At 41.4% G+C, this 21,243-nt stretch overlaps 1 protein-coding gene and 1 non-coding gene across 2 annotated transcripts in view; one reads left to right on the top strand and one right to left on the bottom strand.

Annotated features, from left to right (window-relative positions):
* Positions 1–21,243, bottom strand: part of LOC124595557 (serpin B8-like) — a 107,370-nt gene that overhangs the window by 62,942 nt on the left and 23,185 nt on the right. The window contains exon 2 of the mRNA XM_047134338.1: positions 11,040–11,129. Within this exon, the coding sequence (XP_046990294.1) occupies positions 11,040–11,117 (78 nt within the window). The 5' untranslated portion in view covers positions 11,118–11,129. The remainder of the gene's footprint in view (positions 1–11,039; positions 11,130–21,243) is intronic.
* Trnas-aga lies at positions 20,638–20,712 on the top strand. The gene has a single exon. It is a non-coding gene; the product is annotated as a tRNA-Ser (tRNA).

Consider the following 21,243-nt stretch of genomic DNA (forward strand, 5'->3'; position numbering starts at 1 on the left):
GTCCCATAGTGCTCAGATCCATTTGAACCATTTTTTTGTCTACTGCGTGTAGTGCACTCCTGAATTATTCAGGGGGACCCTACATTTCTCCAACCGATAGCGGAGGTCGAGCAATTTGTACCCCAGATCTCCGCAGAATCGTGTGAGCCTCTAGTTTAAGCCTTCCACTCGGCTCCAAACCAGGGGACCGCGATCGGTTCTGGGAACGACACTACAAAGTGAGCGAGGCTTTCCTCCTTCACCAACTGCGCCAACCGCCTGTACGAACTGAGTATGATGGAGTCATCTGTAAGCATAACTGTGAACATCGTAGAAAATTCTAGTCAGCATTATTGCACATATGGTGTCAATTTACCGTCAGGAATGAAGTCGAGGTGGGGGTAGGTAGTAGCTGGCGTAGAGTAATAATAAGTAATGTTCGTGTCAAAATATAATAGTCATGGTTGCTACGAGAACTGGTAACTGATGATAACTGATACTGTCGATATGGGAAAATAAAAAATATGTTCCTACACTACAGGAAATTTCCTTTCTTCCTACAGACCGCCAGACTCGCATAAATAAGTAACAAGACTTAGAAAATGAGTTTTGCTTTTTGGGCAGCATACTAATTGACGGTTATGGAAGTAGATAGGATACAAAATGCAGTGCAAATCAGTATCATATTGTCGTCGCTTTTTTGATACTATCTAGCCTTCATCGCGAAGAATAGTTCTTTATCTTTTTTACAAATGGGAGGTAAGGTTGGGTATACTCCAGAGAAAAGCACGTTATTTGTAAGGAACGTAGCCCTTCCGTTACGATCCGACGTGACATGTATAACTGGGTAGGGAAAACTGAATAGTAACTCATTTGGATAAGGACGAGGAAATAACCGGCTAAGGTCTTACTTAGGCAACCGTTGTATCGTTTACGTGGAAAGATTCAGACAAACAAGGAAATGGAAACGAAACGGAAATGCCTTTAACTGCAGGTAGCTATTGGATAGCTGCTACGCGACTGAAAGGTTAAGCAACAAAGTGAAGAGGTTGTAAGGGGAGTTGGAACGCCCTATACCGACAATGTTAAATTTAGTGACTTGGCTTCCCTGTATATCGGGAACCACTGTAGCCGATGACATGAAACTTTTACAGGACATTAAAGTGTATGTTCCGAGTCTAATGAATTACAATAATTGCATTTCAGCAACTGCTTTCGGAAATACAATTTTTTAATTACATAGTTAAAATTTTGTGTACTTTTTTGTCGTTATCCTAAATAATTTTATTTATACAGAACATTATGTTCTTCTTTTAGTTCAGTAAACTGAGGATATGTATGTTATTACTCCCTGAAAATTTGAGTACTCTACTCGAATTGGTTTCTGATATTTAGGGAAAATGTAAATTTTCAGGAACGGCTTCTAAAGTTCCAAAAGACTGAGACTTAATATATGCATAATTTTTTATTTTTAGTCACTCAGAAGCACCCCGCATCATACTGTATATCATCATCTTGATCTTTTACCAAGTTTTTTCTTCTTTTCTTCTTTCTGGACCCCTTAGTGCCAATTGTGCTGCATACTCTACTTTATCAATGCGAACCTTGTCCATCCGTTCAAGTTCTCTGATGCAATTTGCTCCTGGATTAATTCCCGTATGCTGTAGCATTTTCACACTAACATTGTTCCCATCATTAAAAACAATAACAGCATCACTAACCCCCCACTTTAGTGTCTTCATTCCAACAAAAACATTTTTTGGTAAATGAGTCCACATAAGAAAGGCCCCCGGAGTAGACAACATTCCATTAGAACTACTGACAGCCTTGGAAGAGCCAGTCCTGACAAAACTGTACCATCTGTTGAGCAAGATGTATGAGACAGGCGAAGTACCCTCAGACTTCAAGAAGAATATAATAATTCCAATCCCAAAGAACGCAGGTGTTGACAGATGTGAAAATTACCGGACTATCAGTTTAATAAGTCACAGCTGCAAAGTACTAACGCGAATTCTTTACAGACTAAAGGAAAAACTGATAGAAGCCGACCTCGGGGAAGATAAGTGTTGTGTCTAGACAAGACAGCCTAGACACAATGAGAGGAAGCCGAAAGGCACGAGCTTAAACTCACGCAGGCTGGCGTGAGGTCTGAAACAGGATACGTAATGAATGCTATAAAGAAAAGTACGTAGCTTCTGGAATACTTAACTTTAATCCATAATTGTAGAACATCGCTCTTGATGATACATGCTTCATATAATAAATATCAATTGAATACGGCGCCTTGCTAGGTCGTAGCAATTGACTTAGCTGAAGGCTATGCTAACTATCTTCTCGGCAAATGAGAGAGTCTTCGTCAGTGTAGCATCGCTAGCAAAGTCGGCTGTACAACTGGGGCGAGTGCCAGGACGTCTCTCTAGACCTGCCGTGTGGTGGCGCTCGCTCTGCTATCACAGACAGTGGCGACATGCGGGTCCGACGTATACTACCGGACCGCGGCCGATTTAAAAGCTACCACCTAGCAAGTGTGGTGTCTGGCGGTGACACCACAATAAGTTTGGATTCCGTAGAAATGTTGGAACACGTGAGGCAATATTGACCCTACGACTTATCTTAGAAGAAAGATTAAGGAAAGGCAAACCTATGTTTCTAGCATTTCTAGACTTAGAGAAAGCTTTTGACAATGTTGATTGGAATAGTCTCTTTCAAATTCTGAAGGTGGCAGGGGTAAAATACAGGGAGTGAAAGGCTATTTACAATTTGTACAGAAAGCAGATGGCAGTTATAAGAGTCGAGGGGTATGAAAGGGAAGCAGTGGTTGGGAAGGGAGTGAGACGGGGTTGTAGCCTATCCCTGATGTTATTCAATCTGTATATTGAGCAAGCAGTAAAGGAAACGAAAGAAACATTCGGAGGAGGTGTTAAAATCCATGGAGAAGAAATAAAAACTTTGAGGTTCGCCGATGACATTGTAATTCTGTCAGAGACAGCAAAGGACTTGGAAGAGCAGTTGAATGGAATGGACAGTGTCTTGAAAGGAGGATATAAGATGAACATCAACAAAAGCAAAACGAGGATAATGGAGTGTAGTCGAATTAAGTCAGGTGATGCTGAGGGAATTAGATTAGGAAATGAGACACTTAAAGTAGTAAGGGAGTTTTGCTATTTGGGGAGCGAAATAGCTGATGATGGTCGAAGTAGAGAGGATATAAAATGTAGACTGGCAATGGCAAGGAAAGCGTTTCTGAAAAAGAAAAATTTGTTAACATCGAGTATAGATTTAAATGTCAGGAAGTCGTTTCTGAAAGAATTTGTATGGAGTGTAGCCATGTATGGAAGTGAAACGTGGTCGATAAATAGTTTAGACAAGAAGAGAATAGAAGCTTTCGAAATGTGGTGCTACAGAAGAATGCTGAAGATTAGATGGGTAGATCACATAACTAATGAGGAGGTATTGAATAGAATTGGGGAGAAGAGGAGCTTGTGGCACAACTTGACTAGAAGAAGGGATCGGTTGGTAGGACATATTCCGAGGCATCGAGGGGATCACCAATTTAGTATTGGAGGGCAGCGTGGACGGTAAAAATCGTAGAGGGAGACCAAGAGATGAATACACTAAGCAGATTCAGAAGGATGTAGGCTGCAGGAGGTACTTGGAGATGAAGAAGCTTGCACAGGATAGAGTAGCATGGAGAGCTGCATCAAACCAGTCTCAGGACTGAAGACCACAACAACAACAAAATTATTGGACAACTCATTGGGATTTTGGGTCTGACCATGCAGACACTTCTTCAGTAAATCAGGATTTGCCAGGTCTCAGTAAATAGGTTCTATGATATTCATGACTGCTACTGGGATGGAATGTTTATGGCTGTATGAACTGTACAAGTACTGGGCATTGCGGTAAGTGCACCATAAATCAGGTCCAGGAGGGCAAAGGTGGTGTACTGGTCTTTCATCAGTTGAAAGTATGAGGGTGAAAGTAGCCCATACTGCCTGCTTCCTTTTCAACAAATCCTCAGTATTATTTCTAATGGCCATCCCATAATACTGTGTAGTCCATCAATCATTTTGTCTGTCAGCCTGCCTCTTATGGTTTTAATATCAGAAAGGTTCTTGTCTCTCAATCTTTGTTTCGACTTCCTCACCCTGGACATGAGCAACATATTTCACTTTTGTGATAATCTCACTATAAGGCTTAGCGGCTGCTACAGTGTTACATGCCTTTGAGTCTCCATCACTGAAGAACTTAGTGTAACACACTCCCCTTTCGTTCACGGATCAATAGCTGCAGAGGCCTCCATATTACAGTACCATTTGTTCCTTCATAATTTCTATCATAGATATGTCCTTCTTCATTCCCTGATTTACACTTATAGCAATGTTTGGTTAAAATCTGTAATTTATTACCTTTCCAGTATCCACACTGTTCACTGTAGAACAGAATTTTTAGAACTGTAACTGCACTTCTGCCACGTGGCATCAAAAGCTACTGGTATGTCAGTCATACCGTCATTTATTTCAACAGCTTCGTTTGCAGCACCCTTCATTGACTCACATCCAACAGATTTCACAGCAGCTCCAATAAATCCTGCATACTTGTCGATTTTACAAGGTGGGCATGGCATATTCATCATAGCACACATTGTTTCTGCTGCAGTGTGTCCTTTGCCAATAGCTCTCAATCCATAAAACCACCTAACGTTTACTTTAAAATAATTATCTTTACACTTATCAGAATTCCAAAATCAATGAGTATATTTGCAATTGGTACAATTAATGACACGTTTCCTGGCTAGTCCATTTGATACCTCACTGACTTCATGTAAACTAACTGGTCCTCCACATATTTTGCAACACACACATTCACCTAACACCTCTGTTAGGATGTGTAAATGTAACAGAATATAACCTAACCTACCATTTACATCACTTTAGTTTTGAGAAAACTGTGTATCACAACGTTTTATTTTAATCTTCGAAGCACTAATGAGCCGGCCGCTGTGAACCGAGCGGTTCTTGGCGCTTCAGTCCGGAACCTCGCTGCTGCTACCGTCGCAGATTCGAATCCTGCCTCGGGCATGGATGTGTGTGATGTCCTTAGGTTAGTTAGGTTTACGTAGTTCTAAGTTCTAGGGGACTGATGACTTCAGATGTTAAGTTCCATAGTGCTCAGAGCCATTTGAACCAATTTTTAAGCACTAATGGATGTTCCTCTAGATACTGACGTGTTTGCCTGCATTTCATTGTCTGTAACTTCACACGCCACATGTTGGACAAAATGTTTCCCTTTATTCGTGAATCTATTACCATGAAACCCACATTTCTTAAAAACACTTCGTTTTGGCGTCATACTTTACTTTTTCCGAGATTTACCGATCTATTCGTCACTTTTCCTCGCCAAAACGTTAGCACTTCGACGTACAACGCGTGTATATACTATGAATGGATACTATACTGACAGTACTACCAATACAAACACGTTATTTAACCTTAACGTAATTTAATACAGCAATCCACAGCCTTCTACACTCCTGGAAATGGAAAAAAGAACACATTGACACCGGTGTGTCAGACCCACCATACTTGCTCCGGACACTGCGAGAGGGCTGTACAAGCAATGATCACACGCACGGCACAGCGGACACACCAGGAACCGCGGTGTTGGCCGTCGAATGGCGCTAGCTGCGCAGCATTTGTGCACCGCCGCCGTCAGTGTCAGCCAGTTTGCCGTGGCATACGGAGCTCCATCGCAGTCTTTAACACTGGTAGCATGCCGCGACAGCGTGGACGTGAACCGTATGTGCAGTTGACGGACTTTGAGCGAGGGCGTATAGTGGGCATGCGGGAGGCCGGGTGGACGTACCGCCGAATTGCTCAACACGTGGGGCGTGAGGTCTCCACAGTACATCGATGTTGTCGCCAGTGGTCGGCGGAAGGTGCACGTGCCCGTCGACCTGGGACCAGACCGCAGCGACGCACGGATGCACGCCAAGACCGTAGGATCGTACGCAGTGCCGTAGGGGACCGCACCGCCACTTCCCAGCAAATTAGGGACACTGTTGCTCCTGGGGTATCGGCGAGGACCATTCGCAACCGTCTCCATGAAGCTGGGCTACGGTCCCGCACACCGTTAGGCCGTCTTCCGCTCACGCCCCAACATCGTGCAGCCCGTCTCCAGTGGTGTCGCGACAGGCGTGAATGGAGGGACGAATGGAGACGTGTCGTCTTCAGCGATGAGAGTCGCTTCTGCCTTGCTGCCAATGATGGTCGTATGCGTGTTTGGCGCCGTGCAGGTGAGCGCCACAATCAGGACTGCATACGACCGAGGCACACAGGGCCAACACCCGGTATCATGGTGTGGGGAGCGATCTCCTACACTGGCCGTACACCACTGGTGATCGTCGAGGGGACACTGAATAGTGCACGGTACATCCAAACCGTCATCGAACCCATCGTTCTACCTTTCCTAGACCGGCAAGGGAACTTGCTGTTCCAACAGGACAATGCACGTCCGCATGTATCCCGTGCCACCCAACGTGCTCTAGAAGGTGTAAGTCAACTACCCTGGCCAGCAAGATCTCCGGATCTGTCCCCCATTGAGCATGTTTGGGACTGGATGAAGCGTCGTCTCACGCGGTCTGCACGTCCAGCACGAACACTGGTCCAACTGAGGCACCAGGTGGAAATGGCATGGCAAGCCGTTCCACAGGACTACATCCAGCATCTCTACGATCATCTCCATGGGAGAATAGCAGCCTGCATTGCTGCGAAAGGTGGATATACACTGTACTAGTGCCGACATTATGCATGCTCTGTTGCCTGTGTCTATGTGCCTGTGGTTCTGTCAGTGTGATCATGTGATGTATCTGACCCCAGGAATGTGTCAATAAAGTTTCCCCTTCCTGGGACAATGAATTCACGGTGTTCTTATTTCAATTTCCAGGAGTGTACATAAGCTGTTTCAAAACATCAGTGTAAGGGGATCTCATGAAAACAGGTCATTCTAGCTACGAATTGCTGAAGTAAAATGATAGGAAACTAAATGTCGACAGGTAAAGGCCTCCTGTAGTTGATGTTTGTAGTGTTGTAACTTGAGTGTTGCGATATCGTTTCAATGCTACTGCACATTCGTGTCCACCTCTTTCCATAATTATTTTGCACTTTTTGTTTTCTAAAAGATTTTGGGTCTTTCTTATTCATATTATAGAAGTGCTATCTCAAAATCGATGTAATTTATTATAACTAACGTATTTTCCGCAGTTCTTGTTGCAAAGGCCACCGACTCGAATGTTTCATCAGTGACTAGAAATCTTAACGTCAGTTTATATAAGAAAGTAAACACAAGTAACACACTGGAAGTATTGCTGTTATGAACTACGTAGGAAAGTTAATCCAACAGCAATAGAGAGTTTTTTGAACCTTGTCAAGGAACAAGAGTGGCAGGATGTTTATAGTGCCGATAACATAGATGATAAATACAATGCTTTCCTTAACACATTTCTAATGCTCTTTGAGAGTTGCTTTCCATTAGAACGTTCTGAACGGGTACTAGCAGTAATGGGCAGCCTGGGTGGCTGACTAGTGGGACAAGGATAGCTTGTAGAACAAAGAGGGAATTATATCAGAATGTTATAAGTAGTCACAATCAAGCTACAGCAGCCCATAACTGACACTATTGTAAGGTGCTTAAAAATGTTATTAGGAAGGCAAAGAGTATGTGGTATGCAAATAGAATAGCTAATTCACAGGATAAAATTAAAGCTATATGGTCATTTGTGAAGGAAGTGTCTGGTCAGCAGCACAAGGTCGATGATATACAGTCAGTTTGCAGTAAAAATGTTTCTATTACAGATAAATCAGATATATGTACAGTATTTAACAATCATTTTCTGAGCATTGCTGGTTAATTAATTAAAAATTTAGTTTCTACAGGAAATCATATAATTTTCTTGGCATATGCTGGAGTCAATAATTAAATCAGTAATACTAAGGACTCTCATGGTTATGATGGAGAGACTTGCAGAATATTAAAGTACTGTGCTGCACATGTTAGCCCTGTATTTAGCCATATTTGTAATTTTTCCTTTGGGAATGATCAGTTTCCTGAGCGATTAAAGTACTCAGTAGTAAACCCGCTTAATAAAAAGGGAGAAAGGGATAACGTAGATAATTTTAGACCCATTCCTTTGCCATCAGTGTTTGCAAAAGTTATTGAAAAGGCTGTGTATGTAAGGATAATTTATCGTTTTATAGCACACGATTTGCTATCAAATGTACGGTTCGGCTTTAGAAGTAGTTTAACAATTGAAAATGCTATATTCTCTTTCCTCTGTGAGGTACTGGTTGGGCTAAACAAAGGTTTCGAACGCTTGGCATTTTTTTTTATTTAACTAAGGCATTTGATTGTGTTGATCACAAAATATTGCTCCAGAAGTTGGACCATTACAGAATACAAGGAGTAGCTCACAATTTGTTCACCTCTTACTTTAGCAACAGGTAGCAAAAGGTCATTATTCACATTGTTGATAACGGCTATGATGTGGGGTCTGAGTGGGGTACTGTCAAGTGGGGGGTGCCCCAGGGATCAGTGTCGGGGCCACTCCTATTCCTTATTTATATAAATGATATGCCCTCTAGTATTACAGGTAACTCTAAAATATTTCTGTTTGCTGATGGCACTAGTTGGTAGTGAAGGATGTTGTGTGCAACATTGCCTCAGTTTCAAATAGTGCAGTACATTACCTAAGTTCATGGCTTGTAGAAAATAAACTAACGCTAAATCACAGTAAGACTTAGTTTTCATAGTTTCTAACACACAATTCAACAAAAACCTGGCGTTTTAATTTCGCAGAATGGGCATATGATTAGTGAAACTGAACAGTTCAAATTTCTAGGTGCTCAGATAGATAGAAAGCTGTCGTGGAAAGCCCACGTTCCGGATCTTGTTCACAGACTTAACATTGCCATTTTTACTATTCGGATGTGTCAGAAGTGAGTGATCGTTCGGCACGAAAATTAGTCTACTTTGCTTATTTTCATTGGCTTATATCGTATGGTATTGCATTTTGGGGTAACTCTTCACATTCTAAAAGGATACTTTTGGCTCAGATACGGGCGGTTCGGAAAATAAGTGGTGTAAGTTCACGAACCTCTTGTCGACCTCTGTTCACGAATCTGAGTGTTTTGGCATTGGCCTCTAAATATATATATATTCCTTACTGTCATTTCTTGTTTCCAATATTAGCTTATTCCCAAGAATAAGCAGCTTTCACTCGGTTAATACTCGGCAGAAATGAAACCTGCATTTGGATCGGACTTCCTTAACTCTTGTGCAAAGAGGTGCGTAGTATACTGCTGCATCCATTTTCAATAAGCTACCACTCGAATTTAAAAATCATAGCAGTAATCCACGCGCTTTCAAATCGAAACTGAAGAGGTTCCTCATGAGTCACTCCTTCTATTCTGTCGAGGAGTACCTTGAAAAATTAAGCTGATTCTTATTGTATTGTTGACTGCGTTTACTTAAACTTATGGACTGACTTTTTTCGGGTTCATGAACATTTATTTTTATCTGTTATTACTCTTATGTTTTAATTTCATGTACAGACACGTTCCATGACCTTGGAGATTTGCTCCTCAATTTGGTTCTACGAAACTTGACTTGTAAATAAATAAATAAACTTTGTATAAAATATATATACCTATCTCTGGGTTTATGGACAGCCTCACGTTTGTATCTTGCCAGCAAATGTATTTTTCAGTGATTGCGAGCAGCTTCAAAATAATCTCCTCTTCCATTCGAATGAAATTAGGCAACGAAACTCGATTTTGAAACATATGTGATGAAACTTCCTGGCAGATTAAAACTGTGTGCCCGACCGAGACTCGAACTCGGGATCTTTGCCTTTCGCGGGCAAGTGCTCTACCAGGAGCTCGCAGGAGAGCTTCTGTAAAGTTTGGAAGGTAGAAGACGAGGTACTGGCAGAAGTAAAGCTGTGAGGACCGGGCGTGAGTCGTGCTTCGGTAGCTCAGATGGTAGAGCACTTGCCCGCGAAAGGCAAAGATCCCGAGTTCGAGTCTCGGTCGGGGACACAGTTTTAATCTGCCAGGAAGTTTCATATCAGCGCACACTCCGCTGCAGAGTGAAAATCTCATTCTGGAAATATGTGATGAATTTCGTTATTTCAGAGTTGGTAGTCAATGTAACATCGAGAGTATGGATATTGTACATGCACAAACTGACATTAGACACTATACCTTAGCCATGTTGTTGTTGTTGTCTTCAGTCCTGACACTGGCTTGATGCAGCTCTCCATGCTACTATAACCTTAGCCATATTCAATTTAAAACAGGAAATGGGATGAGCATTCAATTGATTTACCGAATAACTTCTACTCAGATCGTTGTGTAGCATTACATAGTGTTTCTCTACCAGGAATTCGCTATTGAAGCCATCGACGAGTCCAAAATCTTCTTCGCAATTTTCGTCTCACGTCTTCGACGATCGCCAACAGAGTTAATGCAGCTACATTTTGGTATGGAAACTGTGTGCTTTGTCAGCCAAATAAAGTCGAAAACTGCCGCTAGATAGTGCTCAAAGCGCAAATCAATCTAGTTAAACAGCGCGTCCCGTGTGCCAACTGCGCTGTTTCTCGAGAAGTCGCAATATTTCTCGTCCCTGCCCACGTCACGTAAGCTGCCTCTTCCCGTGTGACGACGGCTTTGCTTGTGGCCCCTCGGAAACTGAAGTTCCTAATTTCAACACGCATTGCTGTCAAGCTGTATTTCTCAAAGATTTACAATTTTTACATGGCAATAAAGTTGAAAAATTTATGGGAAAGACGGCGCTCTCTACTGCCTCGGATCCCTAACGCCCAATATTTTCCTCGTCATTTCTTACACCAAACTCACTTCCAAACTGATATCGTGTATATTATACTTGTCTCTATACCAGACCACAATAATGAGTTAAAACTAGGACAGAAAGTGCGACGATTGTAGGTAAAATCAGAGATAATGTAAGAAAAATAGATTAGAGTTATTTTATGTGAAACTAACCGCATAAAGTTCTGGCGTAAACTCGTTGTTCGCCACGGAAAGCGCCAGCAAAGAGGGTGATGGAAAATCCGCAGCCATGGTAGCACGCACCTGCAACAAAGGAAGTCAAACTCTAAATTTAGTGCAAACTGAGGATTCCGATACAAAGGTATTTTTAAATCTCGAATGATGGTCTATGCCGCAGAACAATGTGCAGATACAGTAGGAACGTTTTCTGTGCACTTGCTAGTTTAAACATGTTGGAAAACATTCACAGCTCATCCACACTGATAAAGCTGTCCAGTGATCTCCGCTTATGGGCTCTGATAATACACGTTATAAAATATAGATAAAAGAACTGCCTTGTTGGTTCTTCTAGGGAAAAATCTGCGTGCCAGCTGCACTGATAACAACAATAATATTCAGTCTTCTGACTGCTCTGATGGTGTCCGCCACGAATTCTTCTTCATCTCAGGGTAGCAGTTGCGCCCTCAATTATTTTCTGGATATATTCCTATCTTTATCTCTCTCTGGTACCATGGAAGTTATTCCCTGATATCTTAACAGATCTACCATACTGTCTCTTCTTCATATATTTCTGTTCTCACCGATTCTGTGGAGAATCTCCTGATTGCGTACATTATCAATCCATCTAATTTTCAACATCCTTACATCTCAAATGCTTCTAATTTCATCAGTTCCGTTTCCCTACTGTCCATGTTTCACTACCATACAATGCTGTGCTCCAAACGTACATTTTCATACGTATCTTCCTCAAATTACGGCCAGTGTTTGATACTACTAGACTTCTCTTAGCCAGAAATGCTCTTTTTGCCAGTGCTAGTCTAATCTTGATCTCCCTTTGCTCCATCCGACATGAGTTATTTTGCTGCCGAGGTAACAGAATTTCTTAACTACATCTACTTCGTGACTGTCTATCCTAATGCAAAGTTTCTCGCAGTTCTCATTTCTCCTACTTTTCATTATCTTTCTTCGATTTACTCACAGTCCATATTCTGTACTCATTACTCTGAGATGAAGAGGTTGGGACAGGAGAGGAATTCGTGGCGGGCCGCATCAAACCAGTCAGAAGACTGATGGACCAAAATAAATAAGTAAATAAATAGACTGTTCATTCCATTCAGCAAATCCTGTAACTCTTCTTGAATTTTACTAAGGACAGCAATGTTTTCAGAGAATCTTTTCATTGATATTCTTTCACCTTGAATTTTAATTCCACTCTTGAACCTTTCTTTTATTCCTATCATTGCTTCTTCGATGTATAGGTTGCACAGTAGGGGCGAAAGACTACATCACTGTCTTACACACTTTTTAATCCAAGCACTTCGTTCTCTGTCTTCCACTCTTTATTATTTCTTCTTGCCTGTCGTACTGGTTGTATAATACCCGTCTTTTCCTATAGCCTACCCCTATTTTTCGCAGAATTTCGAACACCTTGCACCATTTGATATTGTCAAACGCTTTTTCCGGGTCGGCAAATCCTGTGAACGTGCCTTGATTTTTCTTTGTATTGTATTGTATTGTATTGTATTGTATGGAACTGGGGACCTGGAAACGACGGAGAGGCTTCGTCCCCACCGTAGCCCGCAGTGGTACACAACCCCACAACGGACTACAGCAGTCCCCCCCCCCCACCCCACCGCCGCATGTTTGCATGGTAAAGTAATTATGGTGTACGCGTACGTGGAGAAAGTGTTTGCACAGCAGTCGCCGATATATTGTAACTGAGGCGAAATAACGGGAACCAGCCCGCATTCGCCGAGGCAGATGGATTTATTTTGCCTTCAAAACCATCTACAGACTGGCCGGCACACCGGACCTCGACACTAATTCGCCGGGTGGATTCATGCCGCCCGAAAAGATGTGCGTCAGACCGCAAGGGTAACAGGGCGGGCTCGATTTTTCTTTAGTTTTGCTTCCACTATCAATCGCAACGTCAGAACTGTCACTCTGATGCGTTTACCTTTCCTAAAGCTGAACTGACCGTCACCTAACACATACTCAATTTTCTTTTCCATTATTTTGTATACTGTCTTGTAAGCAACTTAGATGCAAGAGATGTTAACCTGATTGTACCGTAATTGTCGCACATGTCAGCTCTTGCAGTCTTCGGAATTGTGTGGATGACGTATTTCCGAAATTCAGGTGCTATATCACCAGTTTCACACATTCTACACGTTAAGGTAGACAGTCGTGTTGTTGCCACTTCCCCTCAATGATTTTAGAGATTCTGTTGGAATGTTGACTCTCCCTTCCTTCTTATTTGATCTTAAGTCTGCCAAAGATCTTTCAATTTCTGATTCTGATACCGGATCCTCTACCTCTTCTATATCCACACCCATTTCTTCTTTTACCACATCAGTCGAGTCTTCCCCCACATAGAGGCCTTCAGTGTACTCTTTCCGCGCTCTCCTCTGCATTTAACAGTAGAATTACCATTGCACTCTTAATGTTACTACCCTTGCATTTAATTTCGCCAAAGGTTGTTTTGACTTTTCCATATTCTGAGTTAGTCCTGAAGACAATCATTACTTTTTCGATTTCTTCACACTCTACATGCAGCAAATTTCACTTTAGCTTCCCTCAACTTTCTATTTATTTCATTCCCAAGCTACTTGTCTTTCCGTATTCCTGAATTCCCCTGACCATGTTTGTACTTCCTTCGTTCATCGATCAACTGAAACATTTCTTCTGTTACCCATGGTTTCTTCGCAATTTCCTTGTTTGTACCTATGTTTTTCTTTCCAACTTATGTTAGTACCCTTTTTAGATGGGTCGATTCCTCTTCAACTGAACTGCCTATTGAGCTATTCCTTATCGCAGTACCTATAGCCCTAGAGAACTTCAGGGGTATCTCTTCATTCCTTGGTACTTACTTTGCGCATTGATTCTTCCTGACTAGTGTCATAAACTTCAGCTTACTCTTTAACACTAAATTGTGATCTGAGTCTATATCTGTTGCTGGGTACGCCTTAAAATCCAGTATTTGATTTCAGAATCTCTGCCTTAATCATGACGTAATCTAACTGAAATCTTCCCATATCATCTGGCCTTTTCCGAGTACTCGTATACCATCTCCTCATGTGATTCTTGAGCACAGTATTCGCTATTACTAGCTGAAATTTATTGCAGGACTCAAATAGTCTTTCTCCTCTGTCATTCCCAGTACCAATCCCATATTCTCCTGTAACCCTTTCTTCTGCTCCTTCTCACAGAACCGCATTCACGTCCCCCATGACTTTTAGATTTTCATCTCCCTTTACACAATGAATTACCTGTTCAATAACCTCATATACTTTCTCTATCTTTTCATCTTCAGTTTGCAACGTCGGCATGTATTCCTCAGCTATTGTTGTTGGTGCTTGTTTGCTGTCGATTCTGACAAGAACAACACTACCACTCAGCTGTTCACAGTAGCATATTAGGACCAATACTGTTCCTGATATGCATCAATGACTTTCCCAGTAGTGTTACTCATGATGAAAAAATCCTCTTATCTAATGACAGCAATATTATATTCACTGAGAAAACAAGAGAACTCCTTGCCGAGAAAGCAAATGAAACTCTAAAGGAAGTTTATGATTGGTCAAGAAGTAATAAAGTGACATTGAACATAAAGAAAACTAATGTCTTGAATTTGAGTTTGAAGAGGAAAAATGACAATGTAAAATTAAATGTAGGTGGCACCTCTATAGACTGTGTAACAAATGCAAAATTTCTAGGAATGAATATTGATTCTCAGTTGAAGTGGTGTGAACACGCAAAGCTACTTGCAAACAGAATGTCATCAGCATGTTATGCCCTTAGAATCGTATCATCAGTGTGTAACATGCTGTGTCTTTTAGTTACATACTATTCACATGTACACTCAATTCCTAGGTATGGAATTATTTTTTGGGGAACAAATGCACAAAATATGAACACAATTTTCAAACTCCAGAAAAGAGCCATAAGAATCATAACCAAAAATGGTAGTCGAGCTCATTGTAAAGGTCTGTTCAAAACACTGGGGATTTTAACTGCTGCATGTGAATACATTTACTAGGCAGTTGTACACATCAAAAATAACATTGGTAATTACTGCACAAACAGCTCTGTCCATTACCATACCACAGGAAATAGACTCAACTTACATTCACCAAGAAAAAATAAACATAAAACTCAAAACAGCATTTTCTACCAAGGAACAAAACTGTACAATAAATTACCAAAAGAGATTAAAGAAATTGCCAAAAACCACTTATTTAAAAAGACAGCTATGCATAGCACAATACTAACACCACTTCCTCTTTCTGAGCTCAACATCTCACTCATTATGGGGGATGCTGACTCAGTTTCTCAGGAGAGCAAATGGGAAGTTGTGGTACAGAAAATGGCCCAGAGATCACCAGTGTGTGTGTGTGTGTGTGTGTGTGTGTGTGTGTGTGTGTGTGCGTGTGTGTGTGTGTGTGTGTGTAGTGAGTGAAGTGTCATGAAACAATGTGTGTATAGTGTGTGCAGTGACTGATAGTGCGATATGAGTGAACAATGTGGCATTACATTATTTAATAAATTATTTGTAAAAAAAAGTTTTGTATACCAGGAGTAAATCTAATGATTGTCTCTAACTAGAAGTCTGTAAATATATGTGTATACCAAATAGCTTATTTTAAATTGATCTAAATTTGTAAATACTTTGGCATGTCTTATATCCTTGTAAAAATAGATCTACAGATGAATAAGACTGCTACTACTACTAACTCACTCTCCGCCCTACCTTCCTATTCATAGTGAATCCTACTCCTGTTATACAATTTTCTGCTGCAGTTAATTTTATCCTTTATTCATTTGACCATAAATCCTTCTCTTATGTACATTTCACTTCATTGACCCCCACCATATCTAGAATATCCCTTTTCCGATTTTCTAGCTTCTGTACCACATTCATACTTCTGACATTCCACGGCCAGACTCTTAGAACGGTATCCTTTTGTTGGTTATGATTATGGAGTTCTTTTCTCATAGTCACCTCTGCCTTGGCAGTCCCCTTCTGAGGATCCAAATGGGGGGGGGGGGGGGGGGGGGGGGGGGAGCTATTCCGGAATCTTTTGCCAATGGAAGGACTGTGTAAATCATGGAATACTTCTAGATAAGCTCAAGTATTGTGGTATGAATGGGACAGTGCTCAAATGGTTTAAATCATACCTAACTGGAAGAGTGCAGAAAGTTGAAATAAACAGTTCACATAATATTCAAAAAACTGGTGATTTCTCAGACTGGGGAACAATCAAGAATAGGGTGCCGCAAGGTACGCTCTTGGGTCCTCTGCTGTTATTAATATATATTAATGACTTGCCATTCTATATTCACGAAGATGCAAAGCTGGTACTTTTTGCCGATGATACAAGTATAGCTATCACACCCAACAGACAAGAATTAACTGGTGAATTGTAAACGATGTTTTTCAGAAAATCATTAAGTGGTTCTCTGCAAATGGGCTCTCATTAAACTTTGACAAAACACAGTATATACAGTTCCACACAGTAAATGGAATGACCCCATTAATAAATATAGACTTCGATCAGAAATCAGTAGCTAAGGTAGAATATTCAAAATTTCTAGGTGTATGCATTGATGAGGGGTTGAACTGGAAAAAACACACTGAGGATCTGCTGAAACGTTTGAGTTCAGCTACTTATGCTGTTAGGGTCATTGCAAATTTTGGCGATATACATCTGAGTAAATTAGCTTACCACGCCTATTTTCGTTCTCTGCTTTCGTATGGCATCATATTCTGGGGTAACTCATCATTGAGTAAAAGAGTGTTCATTGCACAAAAGCGTGTAATCAGAATAATTGCTGGAGCTCGTCCAAGATCATCCTGCAGACACTTAATTAAAGAGCTAGAAATCTTCACTGTAACCTCACAACATATATATTCACTTATGAAATTTGTTATTAACAACCCGAACGAATTCAAAAGTAATAACAGTATACATGGCTACAACACTAGGAGAAAGGATGATCTTCACTACTCAAGGTTAAATCTAACTTTGGTTCAGAAGGAGGTAAATTATGCTGCCACAAAAGTCTTTGGTCACTTACCTAATAGCATCAAAAGTCTGACAGATAGAAATATATCATTTAAAAGGAAATTAAAAGAATTTCATAATGGCAACTCCTCCTACTCATTAGATGAATTTTTGGATATAGTAAGTGGGTAATTTCCCAACAAAAAAAAAACAAAAAAAAAAATGAGTGTCATGTTATATTTTGTCTGCTGTAATATCTTGTATAGACACCTTTTATTAACTTGACACGTTCCACATCATTACGAAGTGTCGCATTCATGATCTGTGGAACAAGTACTAATCTAATCTAATCTGCCTTGGCAGTCCCTTCCGAGGATCCGAATGGGGGGGCTATTCCGGAATCATTTGCCAATGGAAGGACCATCATGATACTGTTACAGTTACAGACAACCTGTCCTGTGGGTACACATTATGTGACTTTAATGCTGTGGTTTCCATTGCCTTCTGCATCCTCATGACGTTTATCATTGCTGATTATTCCGCCTCTAGGGGAAGTTTCCCACCCCAAGGGCAATATAGTGCTCTGATCCTTTCACCTGATTCCACCGCTCTGCAAGATTATTGCCGGTGTTATCTGTGTGTTTGTAAAACAGTAATTGTGTATTTAAATGGTTTATTTTGTATCTGATTCATGTCGTGGGAGGGCGCAGTAACACGACGGCGGCGCCATCTTCGGCGCAGCCGCCAAGCAAAGAGCTAATCGCCATCGTCGAAGAGGCGAAGGCTTTCGCGCGGTAGAAGAGCCTTTCTGAGTGTGTTGGAGTCATGCTCGTTTTATAACGCTTCCCGCAAACGTGATGTCATTTAGACGTCACACGCAGTGTTGACGACCGCATGAACGCCTATCGACTTCGTGAGACAGGAGAATATGAATGTTAATGTCTCTAGTTTCACTCGCACCATTGTAAACTATCCTCTTAGGTTCATGCCTAACCACATACTCGAAAGGCGGTACATATTCGGAAATAAAGAGCCAAATATTTGTGAGAGGGAAGAGAATGAATTTTATTGTTGCACGTTTCAGTCGTAGCAATTTAAGCTGTCCTCTTACATTCCTGCCAACAACATTCTTGGAAATCACTAATTATTTATTTCATCGTTTATTCTCAGATCATACTGAATGAAAATGATATACAGTATTATAGAACACATTTGTATTACATTCATGAGAAAGTAACAGAGCATTTTAACAAAGCTAAAATGAAAAAAACTCATGTAACGGGATGCAAAACAACAACACTAGATTCCAGAAACCACGACTTTTTTCATTGCTTGCACTTAACCTCGTGGTGTTTAACTCCGTTTTGGTCATCATATTCTATCTTGATTGGTCGTATGCGTTACTAAGAGACATTTAATGACAGTGGTGATGTGTCTGTTATAAATTTTCAGTGCTCCGTTACATTGAAAAGCATACTGCAAATTACAAAACAAGTTTACTTCATTCTTAATTTTGTAAATTATTGAAGATAATAGCTCACTCTTAAGAGAGCACTCTTACATGAAGCGTAGCGGTCGATAAATCATTACGTGACATTTTGTAATATCAATTATTGTAATAAATCATTCCAAAAAAAGACGTGTTTTTGTTAATCACCGGTACGTGCGAACGAAATCTTGTGAGAGGCCTGTATCAAATACTAACGCGAAGACTTGGCTGGACAGTTTAATAAACAACAACTGATTGGAGGTCCAAATGTATTTCGTGGGCTGCATTTGAACTTCACATGTGATGTACAAGCAGTGTTTGGAGGTAGTACATGGCTCACACTTGCTGTTGTATGGGGGAATCATGCAGATTATGGTGGCCTTGAAGCGTTTCCAGATGCAAACATATTGACGTGGAAGACATGGAGTATAGCAGAGACTCCCGTTAGTATTTGATACAGGCCACTCAAAAGATTTCGTTCGCACGTACCGGTGATTAACAAAAACACGTCTTTTTCTGGAATGATTTATTACAATAATTGATATTACAAAATGTCACGCAATGATTTATCGACCGCTACGCTTCATGTAAGAGTGCTCTCTTAAGAGTGAGCTATTATCTGCGGTCGTCGATATTGTGTGTGACCTCGAAATGGAACGTTTGCGGGAATTGTTGTGAAACGAGCGTTACCCAGTGTGTTATCGCCATGGTCATCGCCATCTGATTTAAATGTAATAAATGTATTCGACTGTACGTAACAAATTAAAAAAGTGATGATCAGTGTCGTAAATGAAAATTTAATTGCGATTAGTTCAGTTCCTGTCCTGACAGATTATGATCAACATCGATGATACTGTAAAGGCTATGTCCCATTAAAACACATCGTTGAAAGTGAGAAGTGATTTATCTATCTGTCAAGAAAACTGAAGTGAACGTTTGTGTGGAAGAATGTTTCTTGCGTTTGAATCTGATTTTATTATAACAAGATTGGCGTTTTTCATGACTGAGTTTTGTTGAAGTTCGAAGTGAACCAGTAACAGATATTTAAATACAAGAGCAGAGAGAATACCCCAAATGTCAGCTTTCGAAAATCTACAGAACTCTTAAGAAACTGGTTTTACACAAATGATTGAATTTTTGTCCCTCTCTACTTTCAAGCTTGCAGGAAGTTAAGCTAACCAGTTCAGTAAAGTAATTTAAATTCGTTGTGGTGCCCGCCGGAAGTCTGAAATGGTCAGGTTGAATTATTATTCGCACCTGATTGAAAGTTTTCATCACGTGGGTGCACGACGTCTGCTAATGCATGTTTAAATCGGGTGGAAGTCAACCTTTTTCATCTGCCACCAACTTTTGTGTATCCGTTAGTGCAAAATTCTCTGACCGCCCACCAGTTCCACAGCAATGGTGATTTACAAAGTAGGGGGGGGGGGGGGGGGGGGTAACATTACTTCATAAAATTTAAAATCAAAGAAACAAGTTAAAGCGAATAATAATAATTACTAGCACAAAACATTATGTCAAACTTTTTTGAAACCTAATGGTAACGTTTTTAAAAACCCTTGCGCCTACCGAGCGAGGTGGCGCAGTGGCTAGCACACTGGACTCGCATTCGGGAGGACGACGGTTCAATCCCGCGTCCGGCCATCCTGATTTAGGTTTCCCGTGAGTTTCCTAAATCGCTCCAGGGATGGTTCCTTTGAAGGGGCACGCCCGACTTCCTTCCGCGTCCTTCCATAATCCGATGAGACCGATGACTTCGCTGTCTGGTCTCTTTCCCCAAACAACCCAATCCAACCTTGCACCTACCATCCGCCATGAAAGCTGGAATACCAACTAGTGGGCTGTAGGGATCTGGTAGTTTACCACTGGCTTAGGTAATATCGTCCGCATAGGGAGTGGGGCGCCGCAAGGAGGTTTATCATTTCGCTAAAACGTGGACAATTCCCAGTGACCAGAACGAGATTTTCACTCTGCAGCGGAGTGTGCGCTGATATGAAACTTCCTGGAAGATTAAAACTGAGTGCCCGACCGAGACTCGAACTCGGGACCTTTGCCTTTCGCGGGCAGAAGTAAAGCTGTGGGTACCGGGCGTGAGTCGTGCTTCGGTAGCTCAGTTGGTAGAGCTCTTGCCCGAGAAAGGCAAAGGTCCCGAGTTCGAGTCTCGGTCGGGCACACAGTTTTAATCTGCCAGGAAGTTTAATTCCCAGTGAGCTTATCTTATGCAAAAACCATAAAAAAAAGCACAAAGCCAGACGCTGCATGTTGCAGGCGTGGACCTTAGCGTCACTGGTTTTCTGCACAGCCAGCTCTACACGACTCTCTCCTACGTTAGTGAAGCAAGTAAGCTGTGATTACGTAGGCTTTCCCGGCGTAATAAGTCTTGAAAGTCTCTTCGGGTTTGCTGCTGGATCCTAAAATCAACTTCACTCGATATTTCGGCGATCCAACTGTTCTCCATCTTCAGGAAAATGCTGCTTCTGCTGATGAGTCCCGCTCAGAACTGACGCCAGGCTGCAAATCGACGTCCTATATAGGCCACCGTTCAGCACACGGCGCATGCGCCGCCCATCACGGTTGCTGCCTTCGAGGATACGGCACTGAGGACTTCAGCTTTGCAACCAACGTGCTTCTGGAGATATGTGGATGATACATTTTTCGTCTGGCCGCATGGACGTGATGCTCTTAATAGATTTTTGGACCACTT

The sequence above is a fragment of the Schistocerca americana genome, chromosome 2 (genome assembly GCF_021461395.2).
Source record: "Schistocerca americana isolate TAMUIC-IGC-003095 chromosome 2, iqSchAmer2.1, whole genome shotgun sequence".
Taxonomy (NCBI): domain Eukaryota; kingdom Metazoa; phylum Arthropoda; class Insecta; order Orthoptera; family Acrididae; genus Schistocerca; species Schistocerca americana.